This window comes from Fonsecaea monophora, assembly GCF_001642475.1.
Source record: "Fonsecaea monophora strain CBS 269.37 chromosome Unknown Scaff13, whole genome shotgun sequence".
In the NCBI taxonomy this organism is placed as follows: domain Eukaryota; kingdom Fungi; phylum Ascomycota; class Eurotiomycetes; order Chaetothyriales; family Herpotrichiellaceae; genus Fonsecaea; species Fonsecaea monophora.
In genome coordinates, this window is record NW_019173944.1 from 378,766 (window position 1) to 400,776 (window position 22,011).

The following is a 22,011-nucleotide window of genomic DNA, read 5'->3' on the forward strand; positions in this document are numbered from 1 at the left end:
ATTCACCACTCCGCGAATTCTAAAACTGCTTGCAAACCTACAGAACCTGAACTGCGTTTGAACAAGGGCTTGACCCATATCTCTTCTCTGTTTTCATACTTTTGTGATACCCCTTTTGCACCGTTGTCGCTTTGACGGGTAATTGAACACCACCATGGCCTCCGTTAATCGGCCGACGAACAACGCCGTCAAGGAGAAGGACATCAACCAGAAACTCCAACTATACGGCATCTACCAAGCTTTTGCCAATGGCAAAGTGCCTTCCAACAAGCAGATCGATGTGGCGCTGAACAGTGCACTCGAATCCAAGGCCCTCTCCTCACCTTCGCCAAAACTCTCCGAGGAGGGCCGCAAGCTGGTTGGGGATTTGAAAGAAGTCATTCGCCAGGCCAAATACCTGCTGCTGTCCAAGAACGATGGAAATCTCCTTCAAGAATTCATTTGGGACACACAACACCTCGACGGCAGCAACGCCAACCTTCCCAATGCCCCAACGGACAAGGCGACTGCTCAACAGCACGGCGATGAAGCTCTGGAAGGTCTGAAGACCCTCGGCAGACTCATTTTGTCGAACGGTCAATTCCGCAAATTGCTCAATGACGCTGTCATTCTGATGCGGGATGTGGCTGGCGATGCTGCTCAGAATGTCGCCAGCCGCGTGAATCCTTCCGAAGACCAGCTGAACCAAATCGACCATCCCGCGGAAGACAATACTTGGCATGACGTTCCTGATCTGTCCAGAGAGAATCTGAAGAGCCAGGCGCGTGACGCTTACAACCAAAACAAGCCTTTCAGCAGAGAGGAAGCCAAGGACGCCGCCCAACAGGGGCTGGACACCGCTCAACAGCATCCTACCCAGGATAACCAAGAAGCCGGACGTGTAGGGCTGCAGAACGCGACTGAGACCCTGAGAGACCGTGCGCAGCAGAATATTCCCGATGAGCGTCAAGAAGATGTCAAGAAGGCCAAAGAAGCTACATCCCAGCATACCAAGAACTACCTCAATAAGAAGGTGCCCCAAGAGCGCCGGGACCAAGCTATCTGGCGTCTTAAGAAGATGGTGGTGGAAATCCAGGGTCATTCTGACTGTAAGTTGTTGTCACGTTGTGCGACCAAGAACATTCAACTAACCATCTGATAGATCGTCAAGCCATCGACACGCTGCTCTCTCTTGCCGAGACATATAGAGGCCACGCCAACAACTTACAGTCGCAGTCCACTGGGACTATTAAAGGTGCTCATGAAGATGATCGCTTGAAGAGTGCTGAAGCTAACTTGAAGGTTCGTACAGCCGCTTACCGTGACAACAAGCATGCGCTGATCAAATTGAAGACATTGATTGAACGCTTCGCCAACTACACAAGCACTGATGACTTCTTTGACGCCTTGAACAACATCTACCGTGATGCCGATCGCGACCCAGAACTCAAGGATTGGTTTAAGGCTGTGGACAGATACATCCGCAAATGCCTGCAAGAACAAGGATACATCCTCCAAGACGAGGCTACCGACGAGTACAATCGGCTCCGCGAAAAAGGCCGCTTCCTTCTCCGCGATCGCTACCGAAACCACACCGACCGCATTCTCGATGAGATTAAATTCCTCGGCGATCAGTTCGACCAGGATCCGCAGAACAAGGCTTTTGGCGATGCTGTCCAGAAACTCTTCCTCGACCTGGGCAACGATGAGAATGGCAAAGCGACATTTAAGCCGCATTTGATCAAAGATCTCACTGAGGTCATTATCCCAGAAATCTTTGAAAATACTCGCTATATTCCAATTCCCCGAATTGAAGTATCGGACCCCATGATCGACGCTGTGGTTGAGAATCTCGTGATTGAGAGTGATAACCTGTTCCCCAACATCTTCGAGTTCGGTAGTGACAATTACTTCCGCATGGGTCGCAAGGGAGTGTCCAACAAGAGGGAGAACAAGGTCACAATCGCGGGTTCCGGCATCCAAATGGATCTCCAGGACGTTGCATACTACATCAAGAAGAAGCAAGGATTCCCATCCATCACCGACAAGGGTGTCATGGACATCTTCCTCGGTGGCGAAGGCTTCAGTTTCAAGATTTCTGCGCGAAACGCCAATGCCAAAGACCGCAGCCACTTTGTTGCCGTGGACAAGGTTGACGTTACAATCAAGAATCTGAACGTGAAGGTCAAGCAATCCAACCATAAGTTGCTGTTCAAGATTGCCAAGCCGTTGCTCCTGAAGACAATGAAACCAGTGATTCAGAAGGTGTTGGAGAAACAGATCAAGGACACATTCGTCAAAGCAGATGCTTTCGCTTACCGTGTCCATCAAGACGTACAGCGCGGCAAGCAAGCAGCTCTGGAGGATCCCGAGAATGCTCCGAATATCTGGCAATCTTACTGGAACTCTTACCAGAAGATGTTGACAGAGAAGAAGGAGAAGGCTAAGGAGGTTGCGTCCAAGACCAACGTCAATGTGGCTATGACGAAGCAAGACTCCATGTTCAAGCATATTAGCTTGCCAGGAGGAGTGTCAACCAAGGCAACAGAGTACAAGGAACTTGCTGCCAAGGGCGATCGTTGGGAATCTCCAGTCTTCAGCATTGGCCACGCGAAGGAGTCAACCGACCTTCCCAAATCGAAGTCTGTCTCACGCAAGCCACACAGTACAGCATCTGGTACTATTCGTGGCGGTAACCACCCTAACGACGATAATTTGTCGTCTGTCACTGGTACTACTGCCACCAGTAACGTTGCAGGAACTGCTCCGGCGGGAACTGCAGGGTTCAGCAATCAAGTTGAACGTGCTTTCGACACAAACAAAGACATCACCAATGGCGGAGTTAACGTTGGCGGCAACGTGACAAACGGCAGCGCCAACAAAACTTATTACGATGGTGTTACTTCCCAATAGGGCTGTTGAGGATATGGCCCTTGATGTTTCCCGTGCATTCGGCTGCTTGCATTGATACCCTTCCATGAGTTTTGCTGGTGGTGTACACAGAATGGTAATGGAGATAAACGCCCTGTCGATTGGTTTTACAAATTGCTTTACGTCGACACAATGCAATCCTGCAACAAAAAGGTTTCCAGCACCTGTGGATATGGATTAGTAGCTAGATAGTCGATAGCGACAGGATTAGCAGAAAAAATATCCGTTAAATCACAATCCATATTGCCCTTTTGACGAAGAGCGCCTCGTATCAACGTGAAAGCGAAAATCTACACGTGATGACGACATGCATTGGTGGTGACGCGTGACGCGTTCGCTAATCATTTCGGGATTAATTGGACTTTGCCCTGCCTAAATGCAAGTCCAGGTTGCTAAACGCCACACAGTTGATCACCTGCGCATCCCGGGTTCAGCGACGGGAGCCTTGGAGCTTTTTGTTGCTTAATTCTCCTCGTACAATAGTTTTGCTTGCTGATTAAAGCACGATTTGTTTTCCTAGACAGCAACCTGCATGTTCGACTGTGCTTGTTTCGGCCATGCCCGCTCGGAAACCCAAATTACCTCAGTATCCCAGGCCGGTTTCACCTGTTTCTGCCGAAGACATCCCAATCTGTGATGACACAATCGTATATTATGATCCAGCGAATGATGCCCGGGGGGAAGGAGAGCAGCGGGCTGCAAAACGGCGACGAATTGAGAGCCATGCAACAGCCTATCTCCGAGGCCAGCCTATATTCATTATGACGGCTCAACTCAGAGGGCCCTTTGACAGCGGGTGGAAGAATCCTTGGGCTGAAAAGACCATTGATAAAGCCAAGGAGGCTGTAACAAGCCAGCAGAGGCTTACAAGTCTGGCACGAGTCACCAAGCCTGCGCACCGAAAGAAACAAGACCCCTCCGTCTCAAAGGCGGATTATTCCCCTCGGACCTCTGCAGAAACATCCAAACCTGCAACAGAGAAAACGAAGAATAAGCCTGCAGCGGGTGGTCGAAGTCCAGTGAGAAAGAATAAACAAGGGGAAAATGGTGTTGGTCAACATCTTCAGGAGAATGACCTTCCTACCGAAAACAATAGGAGTGAAGATTGGTTGAAGAGGAATGCAGCATATCGGAGGCCAGATAACAATGAGCAGTCCTTGCCACCTCCATCACCAAGCGAAGGCAAGGCACGGAGGAGGGAGAATCCAAGACCTAGCCTTGGTCTTCCTGTCCCGACGGATGGCATCGTCAGGATTGCGGGTCACAAGGGTCTACTTTCTTGCAGCACATCGGCGTTGAGGCGCTCCGAGGACTTCAAGAGCAATCTTTCATCCCCTCTCAACGCAACGACGCCGCAACATCGTCCGCGAGCACGAAACTGCAACACTTCTCCACCAAGGCAAAAGTACCCTGAAACTCAACACCCGGCGGTCGAGCAAGCCGATGCGAGTGAGTTTAGGGCAGAATATGCTATCCTAAAATCCCAACAAAGAACAGAACATACAACTTCATTCGTCACAAAACCATTCACTCGTCACGCTGGTGCTCAGGATGGTGCTCACGGCATAATTGATTCTGGCGGATTGAAACCTTCTCTCGGTTTACCGCCACCTACAAACAAGACGGAGGAAAGATTGAAATCTGCAGAAGACGTGATTTCAAGAATCAACGATACTGCTGGGACGGTTCCTGATGCACATGACACATATCCAGCAAGTCCATTTGAGCCCGGCCCCCTGTCTTTGGCGAGAGAAAGAACGAAATCAAGCATATCGACAGATCTACCATCTGCTCAGGTGCCTCCACTCCCGGTGTTAGCATCTTTGCCCTCGAATCTTTCCAGCCACAGCCAAGCGCCTCAAGAAGTTCTGGACCATCGTAGCCCACGAACAATCGGGATAGAGGACCTTGGAAATGCAGCCATCGCTGAAATATCCGCCGCTGAGGGTACGAATTCTGGTGCAGATGCCGGGCTTGATGCGGAAAGCATTTCTGCAACAGAAAGACAGAAGCCGGTACCAGGTGACCATCAACAATCCCCAATGGAGGTCGACGAGCTCGAGACGTCTCGTTTATTGACGGATCGTGTGTCAGATGTGCCGCTGTCTACAAAGAGAGTTGGAAGAGGGAAACAAACCTCAAGCTCTCCTGGCATCACGAAACCCGGGCCTCCCAAAAGTAGGAGACGTCTTGCGTTCGCGACCGATGACACACCATCCGGGTCATCTCGGGGGACCATAAAATCGGCATTGAAAGTTGCGAAACCCACAGTCATGATCCAAGATACAATGGCGTTTAACAAGACAGCTTCGCCGCACGGAGAAGAACACTGCCCTGCCACAAATGACTCGAGCTCCCCTAAATTCCTCCGGGCGTCGGCACCGAAGAGTATCCTCAAATCGTCCCCGCAGAGTTCGACGATCGCGCCAGTCCACTCCAATATCTCCAGCTCGTCATCGAACAAGCAGGATGCGCAACGACAACAACTGCTCGCACTGGTGGAGAACGATGATAACTTTGATCTAGATGCGGCTATAGACGAGCTGGGATCTTTCTTGGGTAGTTGGGCTGCAGAACGGGAAGCATTTCTCTCGGCACCGACCACCACCGCCCGGGGCTAACAAGTTGGGGGTTGTGGCGTATCATTGCGAAAATATGTTATGGGCGCTACGATGCGTGTTTATTCGTTTGTTCTTCTGCCACCCTCCCGTTGTGGCGGTTGTTTCGTCTTTGGGTGCCTTTTTGGTTTCCTCTTTGGAAAGCAAGGTGCAAGTCAGGATGAGCGAGCGTAGATGTATCGCTAGATGGACAAGCGCTTCTGATTCTCTTCTTTGGAAGTAGAAACGAGGGACTCTCTCCGCGGGGAGGCAGGATTCTCTGAGTCAATGAATGTGTACCGTCATACAAACTACCTGACCTGCCTTGGTGGGGTACCAGGGTAGGGTACCTAAATATCCCTACTAAGGATGTATCTATGCTAGGCAGGCAGGCAGGCAGGTAGGTAGGTAGGTAGGTAGGTAAAAAGAACCATCTACCTGCCCAGCATGCGCTTAAGTCGCGCAAAGCGTTAAGAGAGACCTGAAAGGCAATGATATTTCTGAGCCTGATCCTGATCTTGACCCTGACCCTGACGCCAAGTCCTTAATCCCTCTCTTCACGCAGGGGTCGATAGATATTTCGTGGATTCAGCCGATGTGGGAAAAGGAGCTGTGTGAGAAATACTCGGAATAGATGAATGGACGAACGAGTGAATGACTGGGAGAAGGGCATAAATGAGTCTGGTTGGATAGACTTATCTCCAACTTTTGCTTTGTTTCAGCTACATCTAACAGAGAGAGAGAGAAAAACCAAAGGTGCGCTGAAAATGGAACTAGCATCGCATCGCATATCTTCCACCTTGGATGGTTACAACTCTTACACTTCTGAATAGATGGCTCATGGCACGTAGAGCCTTACAAATCCCTGCACGGTCCGTCGACAGGTGACACAGTTGCCAAAATTATTCAAGGCCAGACTGACGCGGCAATCCTCACAGACACAGAGACACCGACATGGCCACGCGATAATGGCTCGAGGGGCGTTCTGGCAGACGACACATGGCGGTCCGAATTGTCTGTCTTCCTCGGCGGTGCCTGGATCTGACTTTCCATTTTTCGACGTCGCCGGGGGCGGTGCATGTTTCTGTCGACGGCTGAGGATTAGTGATTCGAGGACCTCTGCTTCCTCCACAGAGGTAAGCGGCCGAGGACCCGAAGTTTGCGGTTCTTTGTACAATGAAACCGCGGGAACCTTGGGATCTGGTCTGCGTCCCGCAAGCAGGATTCGAGCCCGTTCAGCTTCGGTCTCGCGACGGTAGCGTGAACGAGTCATGACACCAGGAGAGTCGGAGGCCACAGTGGCAAGATGTGAGGCAAGAATCCGTGCCTCTTCCCGAGATTCCCTGTCTGGTGGATTCAAAAGTCTAGCCAGCGTCGCCGGATCCAGAGGTGAGTCTGTAAAGGCTGGTGTTGACTCTCTGCTTTGGACGCCTGAGAATGACCATGACGGTCCTGTATGTGACTGAGTTGGAGTTCGCGCTCCTTCGGGTTCAGACTCCCAGGCATCTTCTTCGTCGGCGTCACTGTTGTAGACACTGGCTTCGGTAGACATCGAAATGACACTCGTGATATCGTCGTTGTCATCTGCATTCGATGGCTCATAGTCTCCGCTGTCGTCTTTTGTTCCAAACCAACCACCCGACTTCCACCACTCATACAGCTTTGTGTCTAGTAGTTCATCGACCCTCTCTTCGGGAAATTCCGTCATTAGCCGTCTCTTCACCTCGGGCTCAATATCAACTTCATCACTGCTCGCTATCGTGAGCTTGCCGTCTTTTGTTAGAATCCAAAAGTCGAGCGTGTCCTCGTTGTTCGGTCCGCTTGGCCTCGTGTTCATCTCTTTTAGAGACCGACCAACAATCCGTCGAAGCCAGCGAGGTCTTGCCGTGATGCCGATCGAGTCCAGTAAGACACCCATCCCAAAGCCAATATACCCAGCTGTAAGAAACATGATCCCACGGAGATATATCATAATCAGATAAAAACGGGTGGTTCTCTGTACCGCGCCGACGCCGCCAGCGCGAGGAGTAGGGTAGACAAACGAATCCTTTGCTTCGTTGTCCTTTTTGTCGAATTTCCTTTCCTTGGAGTAGCCCGACTCCCAGACGCCGCCCTTGTCGGCGGCTCCAGGGCTTGACGGAGGCAGGCCGTATTCTTCCAAAATTTGGAACTGTGGACTGTTTGGGAAGGCATTTTGAAAAGCTCCCATCTCACGCATAGCGGAGTCAAACTCATCTAGCCTGTCCTCTTCCAACCATGTGAATTGGCGGACTTCGACTGCTCTGCCCTCATTTAGGAAAACTGCTTCTGATGCCGCTGTAAGCGCAGCAAATCCGGTGCGGAGGAGGGAGGTATAAAAGTCCTCATGCCATCGAATATCAATCCCTCGAGTCTGAACTGCGACCTGTAAGTTGTCGTGTGCTATCATAAAACGTTCTTTGAGGGTGGTTGGCCGTGGAATCTGTGGATTAGTGCCCAGGGAAATTGCCGTCAAGGTGAGGGCAACCAAATATATGAGCAGACAGACCGCAATACCAGCTAGGATGACCATATGAGGAAGAAATCCTATGATCGCCACAGTTGGAAAGTGTAGAAGGCTGCTGACAGGACGGTTGTCTCCATTGTCGCCGCTCCGAACCATGACACTAGTTGTGCAGAATCCCCAGACAAATGCCGCCATGAAAGCCATTGCCCATATTCCGGTATTGACGAGCCTCCATTGGCGTTGTTTACCAAGAACAGCAATGACGTGAGACGAAAGCGAGTTGCAACACGAGAGCAATGTGATCAAGAGGACTTCTACCGGGACATTGACACGATCAAGCAGATGCGGACCCGTCAGGGCAGACGTAGCATCCGCAAGAGCTAATATTGTACCTGATGCGGGAATCGTAGGCTGTGAATCGAGACTAGGAGACGTGGTATTTCCTTTGCTGGCCGCAGATCTCGTTGACCCGTAATAGCCTAGACCCAGTGTGTGGGCGATCATCGTCTCAGCCTCGGCGAATGCTAGGGAATGCTCGAACACGGACATCCCGACCTCTGCCATAGTGGGTATCTGTTGTAGAGAGCATGATAAGTTTTCAACAACATGGGACAAGCTCAAACGGAGGAAGGATGGCCAAAGAAGCGAGAAGGAGCCAAAAGGTGCGCGAACGTCGGGACTCGGCCGGCTCATTCCCACTGCGGCACAAGCTTGAGCATCTGTTGACTGGAATAGTAGTGTAGATGTGAGGGTATGCAGCGGGCCACCGTCTGTTGACCAATCCAAGAGGCTGTATTTGTTGTTATCGCCGTGCCGATATAGCGAGTAGTCTGGTGAGGTTTGACATCGAATGGCCTGCAGAAGATGATGGATTTGGGTGATTAATAGCAGAATAGGTACAATCCGTAGAGCAAGCCTCCTCGTCCAAGTGAGTTGTATTCGTTGCCTTGATGCCCCGTAAACGCTGACACGGTTAAGAATCAGGGCCTGCGCAAGTCAGCAGACGTCTTTGTTGTCTCCGACACACTCGCTCTTACCACCGCGAAACATATAAAGGCCCATCTTGAACTGAGGTAGTGCAACATGCCCCAGTAAGACTTGAAGCCCGTTGCTTGGAACACCTCGGCAAAGAAGGTCGACCAACTCTCTGCGGCCGCATCTCCCACGGCCTGAGCCAAACCCGGTTGGACTGCTGCGTCTGCCATGGCTTGGGCGCCAGCAGCGCCAGCAGCGGTCGCTGTCCCAGCTCTTGCCAGACTACTGATACCGAGTCCTTCCAAAATAAACCGGTTCCATACGTGGAGGAGGGCTCGATCGATCTGAGAGGCAACGCGGAGAGGGAAGCGGAACAACGGGTTTTTGGCGAGGGGGAGAGACAAGGAGGATGTCACATCTGCTGCCACCGTTCTGAGGTTGGTCAAATTTAGGAGTGCAGGTGAAGCCGAAGTGATGGGCCCCTGGGTGACTGCAGAGACTGCCTGTGCTGCTGTTGATTCGACCGAGACCATGGTGTCGATAGGACTCCCCGCTCATGCGCGAGGGAGGTGATAGTTTCAAGTCATCGGAAGGTGGAGCAAATCAGCCCGTTACAGTCGCGACAACGGTGTCCAGGTGTAAAGCAAAGCAAAAGAATGTCTGGAACCCACGACCGAAGTGTATTTGTAACGGGTAACTTTGTGTCGAAGTAGTCGGTTCAACGCACGGCCGAAAACCGGTTGACCAAGCGCGCCAGGTTTAGATCTCGGCTGCTAAGGATGCATGGCGTCAACCGCAGCCTCGCAAACTGTTGGGGGTTGCGGGGGTGGCCGCGCCTCGCAATAAATCTCAGCCTGATGTCACTCCTACATACGTATATTCAGCTTTCCTTCAGGCATACTTAACACTGTAGGGTATATAGATTGAAATTGAACATATTCTCTCGCAATCGACCATAGGATCAGGAGATCAGGGCTTCCCGTTCGCTCAGCCGTACTTAAGCCTGATACCGGCTAGTTAGTACCACAGTGGGTGACCAGGTGGGAATCCTAGCTGTTGATTGTTTTTGCTTCAACAATAAAATATTCTCTTTCCTTCTTTTCTGTCACCTCCTTTAGAGATGGTGTAGTAGTTGGAGTGAAGTCGACACGGTACTTTTTTCGTGGGTGACAGCAAAAGATGCCCGTGTACTTCACCCTAGCCAGCCTCAGCTAATACAACCTACTTTCTCAACATCTCTATTTCCTTCTTGCACCTCATCTCATTTTGTCCCGAGACATTCACAGTTCAGATGCCTCGAGGAAGGCCACGAAATGTGGTGCCACCTTGCCCTTACTGTGGAAAGCAATTCCAGCGCCGCGAGCATTTTCTGCGGCATGAGCGCACACGTAGGACGACTGTTGCCAGAGAATACAAGAACAATACTGACAGTGGGTAGATACGCGTGAGAGGCCCTTCGCCTGCCAATGCGGCCAGACCTTTACCAGACAGTGAGCCGGTGTTTGAGCTCCTATGCAAGCCATGCGCTTAACCTATTTTCAGAGATCTACTCTCCCGACATTTCAGACTATCACATGTCCAAATCCTAGATGTAGTGCCAGTCGAGGAGAGCAAGGAAGACCTTCCCGAACTGAGCGACTTCGATGGCAATCGGACGACCGACGACCCTGACCTCCTTTTTGATCCCCAGCTCTTCATGCAAGATATGCTTCCGCCCACCCTATTCGACAGTGACACGAATGTACCTTTCACCTTCATTTCGGCACGGAGTCAACCTCCCGGTCCAACCGACTTTCCTCATTTCAGCTCCCATCTGCCAGACTTGGACGGCGCGGAACGCCAACAGAGCACTGATGAGGATCATGGTGGAGCTTTCACAGATCATACGCGTATCCTGCCCTGGTCTTTCTCCGAGTCGGCCTACGAAGGATTCTGTCTCGAAGTCGAGTCCTACTCGGCAGTTCTTCCTCACGACTGGCGATTACCATCACGAAATTCCTTGAGCCGCAATCTGGAATCGTACTTCCGCTGTGCCCAAGAAAGTCTCCCTTTCCTTCATTCGGCAACTTTCTCTGTCGCAAAGTCTGACATCGAGTTACTGCTAGCTGCAGCCGCCATGGGGGCCCTCAATCGGTTTGAAACGTCTTGCTCCTCTAGCTTGTACCATATGTCGAAAGCGATCCTATTAGAGAATCTCGGCCGGCATGAATTGGAGTCATCCAGTGACATTCTGTCATCGCAGAATCAGCCAGCTCCGCAGCGGAGAAACGGACTAGGGAAAATCCAAACGCTTATCCTCCTTGTCGCCTACGCGTCATGGGCGCAAAAGGACATGTTGCCGGACGCAATTTTCCTGGGACAACGATTAAGCACGCTGGTGATACAATTTGGAATCACAGATACCTTGGAATCAACACACGTGGATCGTTCATTGATGAGCGTCGCTGCAAAGGAACAGGCCTGGTGTAAGTGGGTGGCTGCGGAGGAACGGAGGAGGACCTTGCTCTCTGCTTACGTCCTTCACAACCTGCAGCATTTCGCCTACGACGTCCCTCTAGAGCTAAAATCCGGCGACATATGTCTTGCCCTGCCCAGCTGTGAGGAGTCGTGGAAAGCCAGCAGCCCATCGCAGTGGCTCCGGAGCAATTTCCACGGCCGACGTGGGCTCCAAGCAACACTTATGTCGCTTCTCCATGGCCGCGTATACCCCGTGTCTTCGTTCGCCAACTATGTACTCATTCACTCCCTGCTTCAGGAATTCACGCTTCTCAACGCTGACGGGGTCAGGCGTCCTCTTGGCCCAGGGACGGCGAACACGCTTGAGACCGCCTTACGGACGTGGCAGTTGTCCTGGGAGCGCACCTACGAGTCCACGCTCGATCCTCTGTCGGAGAAAGGGCCCTTGGGTCTGAACGCAACGGCCCTGCTTCGGTGGGCCTATATTCGACTAAGCTCTAACATGGCGCCGTGCCGAATCCTCTGGTCCCGAGAAGTCAACGACCTTGTGCTTGAAAGGAGTTGTCTGGACAGGTCATCTCGCCTGGATCGAGCCATTCTTCATGCAGCACACGCTTTGAGTATACCGGTTCGATTGGGCCTCGAGTTGATATCCCACATCCGATTACCATTCCGGAGCATCGAGTACTCGCTGAGCAGCCTCGAATGTGCCCTGTTGCTGAGGGATTGGCTTGCCATGATCGCGACGATCACTAAATCCGGCGGCCCGGACGCACTACGCAAAACGGAGCGTAAGCTGTTGGACATCATTAGCGGAATCATCAAGGAGACGTCTCTGGCAGAGACGCTGGATGTTCCGGAAGACGAATCATCGCGCTATCAGCGCATGGCAACAACGACGCTGAGGCTCTGGGCTCAAGTTTTTCAAGGAGTCCATGTTCTTGAGATTGACACGGTCATTGGCTCTGGCCTCCGACTTCTCGTACAAACTCCTTAGTTCAGGGTTATGCACACTTTGCCAGTATGCTGACCAGAGGCAACATATTGTAACGCCGTAACGATGTCGTCCCGATTGAATGCGAACGTCCTGCCCACTGGCACGGTCAGATTCCGTTTACCAATGAACTGCACGGCTTCCTCGAGTTGCTGTTTAGACCCGGCCAGAATGCCATGGAGTACGACCCCCTTGGAAATGGCCAATAATGTCACATCGGGCACCTGGTCTTGTGGCATGCTGGCGAGAAAGCCGACCAAGGATATGATGCCGCCCATTGCCACGCACTCAATGCTCTGTCGGATTGTGCCAATCCCGCCATTCTCAATGACATGGTCTGCTCCCTCGCCATCGGTGATGCGCCGCACTTCCGCCGCCCAGTCTGGATGAGTCTTGTAGTTGATCGTGTGGTCGGCGCCGTATGTATCTTTGACTTTTGCGAGCTTCTCATCACTGGAAGATGTGATGATTGTGGTTGCTCCCGCTGCTTTCGCAAAGACTAGAGCGGTTAAAGCCACTCCTCCAGTTCCTGCAATCTGTAAGGTGCTGGCTTTCTCTAGGGGTTCAAGACCTCATACCTTGAATGAGGACTGTCTGACCTGGCTTCAAGGGCAAGCAGCCATAGAAGCAGTTCCAGATTGTTGCACCCGTCCCCACCGTGGCCGACCATTCAGTCAAGCTATGTGACGATTTGGGCAGCTTGATCACCTGATGTACGGGCAGGACAATATATTCCCTCAGGACGCCGTCTACGGTGCCTCCAAGTGTGTTTTGATGGTCCTTTACTGGACCATACAAGGTTGAAGAACTGATTGCAGCGATGACAGCGTCGCCCACTGACATGTTGTGCACCTGCTTGCTGACCTGAAGAACCTCGCCCGCCATATCGGAGCACGGCACAACCTGATCCTTGACCACGAGTGGGTATGTCCCATGGGCTATGGCAATGTCGCGGTAGTTGATGGAGACGCTGTGAATCTTGATGAGGACTTCATAGTCGCCGATGGTGGGGATTGGCTCTTTGAATGCTTGCAGCCTGTCAAAGCCTTTGCCGGACGTATACCGGAACACCGTCTGCTCTTGGGGAGACATAGTACGTCTGCTAGGATCAATGTTACTGCAATGAACAAAGGTATATTGTCGAGCTCAGAAGGTTTGAGATCAAGCCTGAGGAGTCGTTTCCAAATACTGGAGGTTGAGCTGCCAGGTCCATTTATACCTATCATCTTCGCGTCGCTGCGTCCACCGCCCGCAGCATTATCCTGTATAGAGGAGTGTCCGATATTCAATTTGTCATCTCGACGTGTTCCATATGTCCACCTTGAGCTTCTGCCTTGTAATATTTGGGGTAGAAAATAGTGTTATATCGGAGTCAAGAGACAAGACACTTTATCCCCTGGTGCTGTGGTTGGTTGAATTTCTGCCCCTGGGGAGCAGAGTTCCGACTCCACAATTTCTACCCCAAGAGAGTCGGTCTTGGGAGTGGTGTTTAAGGATATTTTTGCAACTGGTCCAGGTTGCAGGACTCTCGGAGGATGGAGGGTGATCTGCGCGGAAGTTCGACTTGTTCCTGGCCCAGTGAAATACTGACAGGTTTGGTTATGCCCCATCTCTTCGGTGGATGGCCACTGTAGCTTGAATAGGACCTCCTTATTCGACCCTTCAATATCACTATTTTTCACCCCTCTGAATCTTGACGAATCTCAGCATTGCCGATTCCATTATAGGCTGTGGGTGATGTAATTCGTCTCTGAAGCTGGTACCTGCTGGCCAGCGTTTCAGTCGCATGTACATCAGCTTCTGTGACAGTTGCAAGCTGCAAATACCCAAGTTGACAGCGCTCAGGCCGCCGTCAACCGCCATCCATCTTAGGATATTCGTGGTTGACCGCCATTTCGTCTCTTGTGCAAGGAACTGTACAAACCCCAAAATATATCGTATGGGAGAGCCGCCGCGAAGAAGATGCTACAGTTGGCTCCGTTGACTGATGTAAAGCTTGTTTGGTTCAAGCAATGACGAAGACAGTGACGACGCCATGATCGACGCTCCACAATCGGGTTGGGCTTCTCAGGTTGGTACAAGTGGCACCGCCTATGTCGCAGTCATTGGGTATGTCGCAGCATGTCTATTACCGACAACAGGGATGGGCGCCAATGGTATGTAGAGCTGTACTGGGTGTTCAAGGATGTGCAGGCCTTGGGCAGAGATTCCCGGGGTGCTGGAGTGAGGCTGTACAGGGTCAGTACGTGCCGCATCTTGAAACGCGGCAAACCAGCAGCGACCCGGAGTCATCTTTGATCTGTCGTACCTGAATCTCAACTGGCTCCTGGAACCTCGCATTCAAGGAAGATGTTCACCAAGCCAATGTAAAGGAATGCTGGGATGTCACAATCCACAATGATGGGCTTTCCCTGTTTGATTTCCTCCCTCGAATAGCAACGGCAATGCGTCATCCTCTTCTGAGAAACCATTGAACTGACTACAAATACTCCCAGCACATCTCTCACCTTCGGTTTCAGTTTCGAGTCTCTCAAAACCTCCCTCTCTCTCTCCTGCAGCATTCTCTATCCCTATTCGAAGCCACCTGCAAGACCACATAGCCCAACATGGCATCTCTCCTCCGCGTGCCCATCCGACGCAATCCTCACTACAAACGCAACGGACTCAAGTCCTATGTCTACCTTCTGAACAAGTACCGCATCACTCCCACCATCACAGGTCCTTACTCTGCTGTCAAAGGCAAGAAGCTGCTCGTAAAGCAGAACGCCGATGGCACCCAAGGCGAAGTGTAAGTTATCACATCTCCCATGGTACTCACATACACTGACTAGTTTGGCAGCACGGCGACTGATCAACAGAATGATTCCCTGTACACCTGTCCTGTCAAGATTGGTACACCAGCTCAGACACTGAACTTGGTGAGTGTTTGGAGAACACCCCAGATTTTGTCGCTCACGACCTCTTAGGACTTCGACTCAGGATCTTCCGACCTCTGGTGCTGGTCCACGGAGCTGCCTCAGAGCACACTGTCTGCAGGCAAAGGCCATGCAATCTTTGACCCCTCCAAGTCATCCACATTCAAGACCTCTCAAGGCTCCACCTGGCAAATTCAATATGGTGATCAGTCATCCGCATCTGGCAGTGTTGGAACGGACAACGTTGAGATTGGTAATATCACTGTCGAGAACCAAGCCATTGAGCTCGCCACCAAGTTGTCGTCTCAGTTCACCCAGGATGCTACCTCCGACGGCCTGCTGGGCCTCGCTTTCGGCTCCATCAACACCGTGCAGCCTTCCCCAGTTCAAACGCCTGTTGAAAATATGATTGCTCAAGAAGATATCCCTCAGAATGCTGAGTTGTTTACCTGCTATCTGGGATCCATCAAGGACCAAAACGAAGACTCATTCTGTAACTATTGACTGCTGTTCTATATTGAAATTGGTTCTGACGTAACCTCAGACACTTTTGGCCAGATTGATCAATCGGTCATCCCGTCCGGATCTGACATCGGGTACACCCCTATCGACAACTCTCAGGGCTTCTGGATGTTCGACTCGACTTCTGCTCAAGTCAATGGCAAGACTATTCAGCTCTCCGGAAATAAGGCAATTGCGGACACAGGCACCACCCTTCTTCTCACGTCCGATGAAGTTTGCGAGGCAGTCTATAGTGCCATTCCTGGTGCCAAACAGGACAGCAGTCAGCAAGGCTGGGTGTTCCCTGCAAACACTTCCGAAAGCGATCTCCCGACTGTCACGTTCATGGTGGGCGATACTCCCGTTACCATTGAGAAACAACACCTCGGTTTTGCTGGGGTCTCTGACGGCAACATGGTGTATGGTGGTATTCAATCGCGCGGCGACCAGAACTTTGACATCTTTGGGGATACCTTCTTGCAGAACGTCTATGCGTGAGTCAAGGTTTCTTACATCTTGATGAGTCAAGCTGACTGTGGATAGGGTTTTCGATGTCGGCAACACGAGATTCGGTGTGGTCCAACGTGCTGCCTCAGCATCTAAATCTGCGTCAAACCAACCCAAGGCGGAGTTGTGAGAAGTTCTTCTCGTCTCTTAGTAAGAGGACTGTTTCGAGCAGGGAAAGTATTCATTGATGATAAAGTTTGAAGCACACAGACCAGGTGGTGTTCTACGATCCATTTTTAGTGCCGTACGAGCAAACACGAAGGGGCAGAGTAGGGGTTTCACACTGGTAGACCTAAATAATACTACGCAATACAGTGTTTCCACTTGTTTTACTGGGCCTGAGACTCTTAAACACGCTACCAGAGCAATGAAACACTCTTTCAAAGACGTTCCCTCCCTTGCCTGAGCCAGCATATGAGAGTAGAATTTTCTCAAACCACGTCTCCTATAGTTGTATCTGGCTATATTGTGTCGAACATTTTCCGACCCTGAAACCAAGTCTCGCGCACACTCGCCTGAAGTAAACCTTCTGACGTCCAGTCCGTGTCGAGCACGACAAAGTCCGCGCTCGACCCCTTTCTTAGACTGCCCGTCCACCCCTCTGCATGGCGGGAATATGCCGCTCCGGAGGTGGCGGCCCTCAGCGCCGTTGCTAGAGACACGGCGAACTGCGGGTTCGTTCTGTCGAGCGACCTTGGATCGAGGGCCGACCGGCGCGTGGTGGCGTTGTAGATATTCGGGAGTGGCAGGTGCGCGGCGGTGGGGGCGTCGGTGCCAAAGGCCAAGGGGGCGCCGTGGTCGAGAAAGTCGCGATATGGAAAGGCGCGGCGGCACCGGTGCGTGCCGAGGAGGGTTGGCCAGGCTTTGAATAGCGCCGGGTCCGAATGCACGGGTTGCACTGAGGCCGTGATCCCCAGGTCTCCCAGTCTCTTTGCGTCGTGCTCCGAGGCCAGCTCGAGATGTTCCATGCGGTGGCGCCGCGAGAACGGGCGGTCGAGGCCCGCAAACGCGTCGATTGTCTGCGTGATGGTCCTGTCGCCGATGGCGTGCACGGCACATTGCAGGCCCGCGGCGTTGGCCTGGCGGATGACTCTAGACATCTTGTCTGCCGGCCAAATGGGTTCGACGATGTGATCCGATGGTGCCGGGCTGTACGGTTGGCTCAGCGCCGCCGTGCAGCTGTCGACGACACCGTCGCCGATCAACTTGATCCCGACAACACAGAAGGACGGCGACGTCGAGGGGTGGAATTTCCCATGCATTTCTATGGCCTTCTCGAGTCTGTCCTGTATCTCCTCGTCCGAGTCGCTGTACGCGATGAGCCAGTGCGCGGCCAGGTGCAGTGGAAGTCCGTGGCGAGCGCGGTAGGTTTCCAGGGCGTCCCACGCGTCTTCGTCCATGGCCATGTCAATAACCCCAGTGTAGCCCGCCTGCGTGTAAGCAGCTACGGCTTGGTGTAGCGCCGTCTGCTTCTGTTCCGCCGTCAAAGTCTTGCCCATGAACGGCCACACGAGCGAAAACAACGCCCCTTCGTCCAACAAACCCGACGGCCTACCCTGCGCGTCCCGGTGGATGGTCCCTCCTGGAGGATCCTTCGTCGCCGCATCCACTCCGAGCTCCTCCAGCGCGGCGGTGCTGCACCAGGCTGAATGTAGATCCAGGGCCTCGACATAGATCGGGCGAGAGTCGAGGTCGTCCAACATGCTGGCCAGCGCCTGTCCGGCCGTCGAAGCCTGGATCCAGCCTTTGCACAGGATGCGCGGCGCCGTCGGCTGTGAGGCTGCGAAGGTGCGGATCTTCTGCCGGATCTCCTCGAGAGATTTGCACGACATGACATCGAGCTTGCCGAGCGACATCCCAAAGTGCAGCATGTGGACGTGCCCATCGATGAAGCCCGGCGTCACGACACGGTTGGCGACGTCGACTTCTGTGACGCTGATGCCCCCACCGTCAGAAGCCAACATCGTCTGTGCGAGGTTGCTCGTCTCTTCCCCCTCGGGACCGACGTACTCGATCACCCCATCCCGAAAAACCAGACATCCCGCCACGAGACCTTCGGAGTCGTCGGTGCTCGTGAACAGCCTGGCGTTTCTCACGATCGTCACAACCATTCTTTTGGAGAGAAATTCTTTTCAGGTGTTGGGGTGGCACGATGCTGTGAACCGAAAAATCTATTTCCGTGTACAATCATCGACCCTTGTTTCCTCAACGATACAAGCCCTCAACTCCGATACCCTCTCTTTTTTTTTATCCCGTCTTGCCAAATTTCCCATCTTGCCTAAAATTCGAGTCGGAAGGGACATCCTGCGCAAATGACGAGCGGACTCCTCCGAACGACTCTCATACCGCGCTCCGGGAACCATTAATAGTGGAACTGTGTGACCGTACAAGCTGTTCCGGAGAGGTGGAGGTGGTGGCGACAACTACTAATTGCGGGACATCCCATGCGATTGAGACAGGAACAAAAAAACTGCGCAAAGTGACGCTATTGGTGCCTGCTCTCTCCCTCAAAAGTTTCTTCAGCCTTGATTCGATTGAACAATGTTTGTGACTTTTGCTCACAAAGATATTCTAGAATGCAAGTATGCTTCAATCTAATCTTCACTAAAACAGGGGTTGCAGCATACCTAGGTATAAGTTACGATGGTACATAGGTGGTGGTTGATCTATCTATCCGCGAGTCAACGATATTGTCCCCAATGTGTATTGCACGCATGGTATGGAGCCCCTATCTTTCGGCGTTCTAGCATTCTCATATCCCCAGCAAGGCCTTGCTAAACCCTTTGTCGCGCAGATAATGTAGGTTTACATGGATAATTGCAGTCTGTTGTCGAAGAGCAAGGGCAGTTTCTCAGGACTGAAAGAAGGAAAAGGCGCACAGCCTTAAGGGATCCGAGATATAGTTTTTGTTCGAGTGCGTTGTTTGCGGAAGGCTAGGTTGATACCTGGTGATAAGGGTTTGCGGAACGTGTTACAACTGGTTGGATTGTCACCTCTTTGCCCCTAGGATTCGCTTGATCTCGCTAACACCAGGTCAGTAAGGTTAAGCCGGAAACAACGGTGGTTGCGGAGTCCTCCGCATTGGACGCCTACAGTCAGAGCTGGTCGGTACTGATCTCAGAAACAACCCAGCTCTTCAAGTCTTGTTCAGAACCCACCTCTTCTGATGAACACTTGTGATCCTGCCGGATCATGGGCCAGCCGTCGGAACGGGTCAAGAACTATCGCGCGCCGCGGCGAAGGCCGGCACATTTACGAACCAAAACTGGCTGTCTGACGTGTGAGTTTGATGCCGTCTTCTTGCGATTTCTCGCTTGTCAAACTTGATGGTGGAAGGATTGCCGATTGATTGCTTGCGCAGGTCGTCAGAGGAAGAAAAAGTGCGATGAGCACCGGGGTGTGTGCCACAACTGCGCCAGAAGAAAGACTGACTGCGTCTGGCCTGCGAAGCTGAATTCGCAGCCCAATAAGCAAAGTCCCAGCGAGGTTCAATCTGATGCACCTTCAAACACTGGCCTTACACCCGAGTCTGTCGATAATGACAATGATGGACTCCATATTGTTCCAAACGAAGACCGGCAGTTATGTACCTCCATATCACTGTCGTCCAATTCGCACTCGCCAACATCTCCTGTCCTTGCCATCGATGACCTCGACAAAGCCAACCACGAATTTCCTCTAGTCGTCTTTCCCCAACTCAGAGCCATCACTTCTAGTAGCAAAATCTACAGTCCTCCTGTCTTCGATTACATGCGGATGGTCTTTGTCCCGCAGTTGGTTCGACCGGCGACCGATGGCCAATACATCAGAGATTTTACAAGCGGGAGTCTTCAAGTCGCAAACTACATTCCGGTCTTCATGGATGCGCTGTTGGCTTGCTCTGCTGCCGAGATTAAAGAGAACGACCCCTTCCATCTCAGGATAGCTGAATCCCATTATGTCAACGCCGTGCGCGGGATGCGAACTTACCTCGCCGAGGATGATTCTGCACAGGCTGAAATTATTGCTCTACGGACTGTCCTCATCCTATGTATATATGAGGTGGGTGCTCACATGCTATTCAAAGCCTGAGATAGCTGATCATTTTTGCAGAGAACTCGACTATACCGCTCCGAAGGAGTGTCCACCCACATATATGGTGCCGCTGCACTACTCAAGTCATGCTGGAAGCGAATGGAGGCATCGCGAAGCATACCAACCGCCTGGACTGCCACGCGCATCCTCACCCTGGAGGCTTTTATTTTCCACGCAGCCACGAGTATACCCTTCCAACATCCATCTCCCACGCCACCTGGTTTAGTCGATGAAGTCTTTGTGGATGCCCAGCTTATCTTGGAACAGCTCTGGCTGGAAAATACAATGAACTACTCCCTTTCTCCAGTTCTCGGCGCGCCTCCAATGTTGTTCTCGTACGTGCGACAAGTGGCATTGATGTATTCTCAATTTCGCTCCCGAAGATTCGACATTGGACGATGTTATCGCCTGGACCAGGATCTCAGGCAATGGAGTGATGAAAACATTCCAAACTCAGACGCTGTCAAGGTGGTCGATTCCGCCAGTTACCCGAATCAAGATCTGTCCTTGTCATTGCTAATCGATCCGAACATTACCAATCAATCTTACTTTGGCCCGAAGCTCTACAGCTTTGCTGCAAGGCTCCTCCTGAGAAATATGATAGCGCATTCTTTGGGCTTGCGAGGCCAGCTTCTCTCGACACACCTGTCTGACTTGCTCTCAATTATGATGCTTCTTGTCCGCCACATCGAACCGTCCGTGGATTATTTTGCAGAATACTATGCCTGGCCATTCTACTGTTTCGGGGTCTGTGTTGACGACGAACAGGCCCGAGAATTACTAATGAGCAAGATCATGGGATTTTGGAAGACGACCAGGAATGGAACGATGCGACGCTTGGCAGATATCTTGAGAGAAGGCTGGGAGCACTCTGTCCGATGACACTTGCTGTGACAAGCGACTCTCTAGCGATGGTTGGGAAACACAAGGCGATGGAACTCCTCGCATACACCTCACGGATATTCACCTGACCGGCCACCCCGACACAAACAACAGCGGAGAAGGGGCGTAGGTTCCATCCTCACGTCACAAAGTGATTTCTCGGCATGATCGCATGGACGGTTTGAATATCCCAAGCTGGCGCAAACCCCGCAATGTGCATCTGCCACTCCGTCTTGGCTCGCAACGCCAAGGACTCTCGGTTATCTTGGCAGGCCATGCACGGGGCGGAGCTTCCCTCCGCCAGAAACATATTTACTGAGGTACGCCTTTGTCTTTGGGCACCGTTTCGACGTCGAGAACGACCTTCGGGACAAACTGACCCCCTTTCCCAGAAAGAGCTGGGTCTTCCGTGCTCCAACACAGTTCCCCTTGTTGGTGCGGTGTGCGGAGTGCTGGAGCAAGCTGTGGGGTTACAAGTCTTGTCCTGGTCTTGGAACAAGAGCCCAAGAAAGGAGCCAAGACTGGGCCGGTCAATAACAAGCCTGAAGCCACCGCCGACAAGTCCCAATTCAAGTCTTGTGCCATGACCTCAATGTTGCAGTGGCATTTTTGGGGTTACAATCGATGATGGAGAGTTGGTCCTCGACGCCCTTTTTTTTTCTCTTGGGTTTCAATCCGATCAATGCGGTGGACCAGATGCCGCCGCGCACGATC

General features: G+C 52.1%; 9 protein-coding genes across 9 annotated transcripts; 5 read left to right on the top strand and 4 right to left on the bottom strand.

The window, feature by feature from the left end:
• Nucleotides 1-154: 154 nt before the first annotated feature.
• On the top strand, nt 155-2,892 carry AYO21_02916 (hypothetical protein; the record flags this gene model as incomplete). Its single annotated transcript, XM_022652892.1, has 2 exons — nt 155-1,088; nt 1,142-2,892. The coding sequence occupies 2 exons, from the start codon at nt 155-157 to the stop codon at nt 2,890-2,892; spliced, it is 2,685 nt and encodes an 894-aa protein (XP_022514917.1).
• A 575-nt stretch (nt 2,893-3,467) lies between these two features.
• AYO21_02917 (hypothetical protein) lies at nt 3,468-5,531 on the top strand (the record flags this gene model as incomplete). Its single annotated transcript, XM_022652893.1, has 1 exon — nt 3,468-5,531. The coding sequence occupies one exon, from the start codon at nt 3,468-3,470 to the stop codon at nt 5,529-5,531; it is 2,064 nt and encodes a 687-aa protein (XP_022514918.1).
• Nucleotides 5,532-6,345: 814 nt separating this feature from the next.
• On the bottom strand, nt 6,346-8,556 carry AYO21_02918 (hypothetical protein; the record flags this gene model as incomplete). The annotated part of the gene is made up of 1 exon (XM_022652894.1): nt 6,346-8,556. One exon carries the CDS (start codon nt 8,554-8,556, stop codon nt 6,346-6,348), a length of 2,211 nt encoding a protein of 736 aa, XP_022514919.1.
• Nucleotides 8,557-8,972: 416 nt separating this feature from the next.
• Nucleotides 8,973-9,500, bottom strand: AYO21_02919 (hypothetical protein; the record flags this gene model as incomplete). The annotated part of the gene is made up of 1 exon (XM_022652895.1): nt 8,973-9,500. The coding sequence occupies one exon, from the start codon at nt 9,498-9,500 to the stop codon at nt 8,973-8,975; it is 528 nt and encodes a 175-aa protein (XP_022514920.1).
• A 758-nt stretch (nt 9,501-10,258) lies between these two features.
• AYO21_02920 (hypothetical protein) lies at nt 10,259-12,369 on the top strand (the record flags this gene model as incomplete). Its single annotated transcript, XM_022652896.1, has 4 exons — nt 10,259-10,355; nt 10,406-10,457; nt 10,510-12,215; nt 12,308-12,369. The coding sequence occupies 4 exons, from the start codon at nt 10,259-10,261 to the stop codon at nt 12,367-12,369; spliced, it is 1,917 nt and encodes a 638-aa protein (XP_022514921.1).
• Nucleotides 12,370-12,417: 48 nt separating this feature from the next.
• On the bottom strand, nt 12,418-13,510 carry AYO21_02921 (hypothetical protein; the record flags this gene model as incomplete). The annotated part of the gene is made up of 2 exons (XM_022652897.1): nt 12,418-12,947; nt 12,997-13,510. The coding sequence occupies 2 exons, from the start codon at nt 13,508-13,510 to the stop codon at nt 12,418-12,420; spliced, it is 1,044 nt and encodes a 347-aa protein (XP_022514922.1).
• A 1,514-nt stretch (nt 13,511-15,024) lies between these two features.
• AYO21_02922 (hypothetical protein) lies at nt 15,025-16,471 on the top strand (the record flags this gene model as incomplete). The annotated part of the gene is made up of 5 exons (XM_022652898.1): nt 15,025-15,206; nt 15,258-15,336; nt 15,385-15,826; nt 15,878-16,328; nt 16,378-16,471. The coding sequence occupies 5 exons, from the start codon at nt 15,025-15,027 to the stop codon at nt 16,469-16,471; spliced, it is 1,248 nt and encodes a 415-aa protein (XP_022514923.1).
• Nucleotides 16,472-16,802: 331 nt separating this feature from the next.
• Nucleotides 16,803-18,452, bottom strand: AYO21_02923 (hypothetical protein; the record flags this gene model as incomplete). Its single annotated transcript, XM_022652899.1, has 1 exon — nt 16,803-18,452. One exon carries the CDS (start codon nt 18,450-18,452, stop codon nt 16,803-16,805), a length of 1,650 nt encoding a protein of 549 aa, XP_022514924.1.
• A 1,081-nt stretch (nt 18,453-19,533) lies between these two features.
• Nucleotides 19,534-21,297, top strand: AYO21_02924 (hypothetical protein; the record flags this gene model as incomplete). Its single annotated transcript, XM_022652900.1, has 3 exons — nt 19,534-19,621; nt 19,703-20,382; nt 20,434-21,297. The coding sequence occupies 3 exons, from the start codon at nt 19,534-19,536 to the stop codon at nt 21,295-21,297; spliced, it is 1,632 nt and encodes a 543-aa protein (XP_022514925.1).
• Nucleotides 21,298-22,011: the final 714 nt, after the last annotated feature.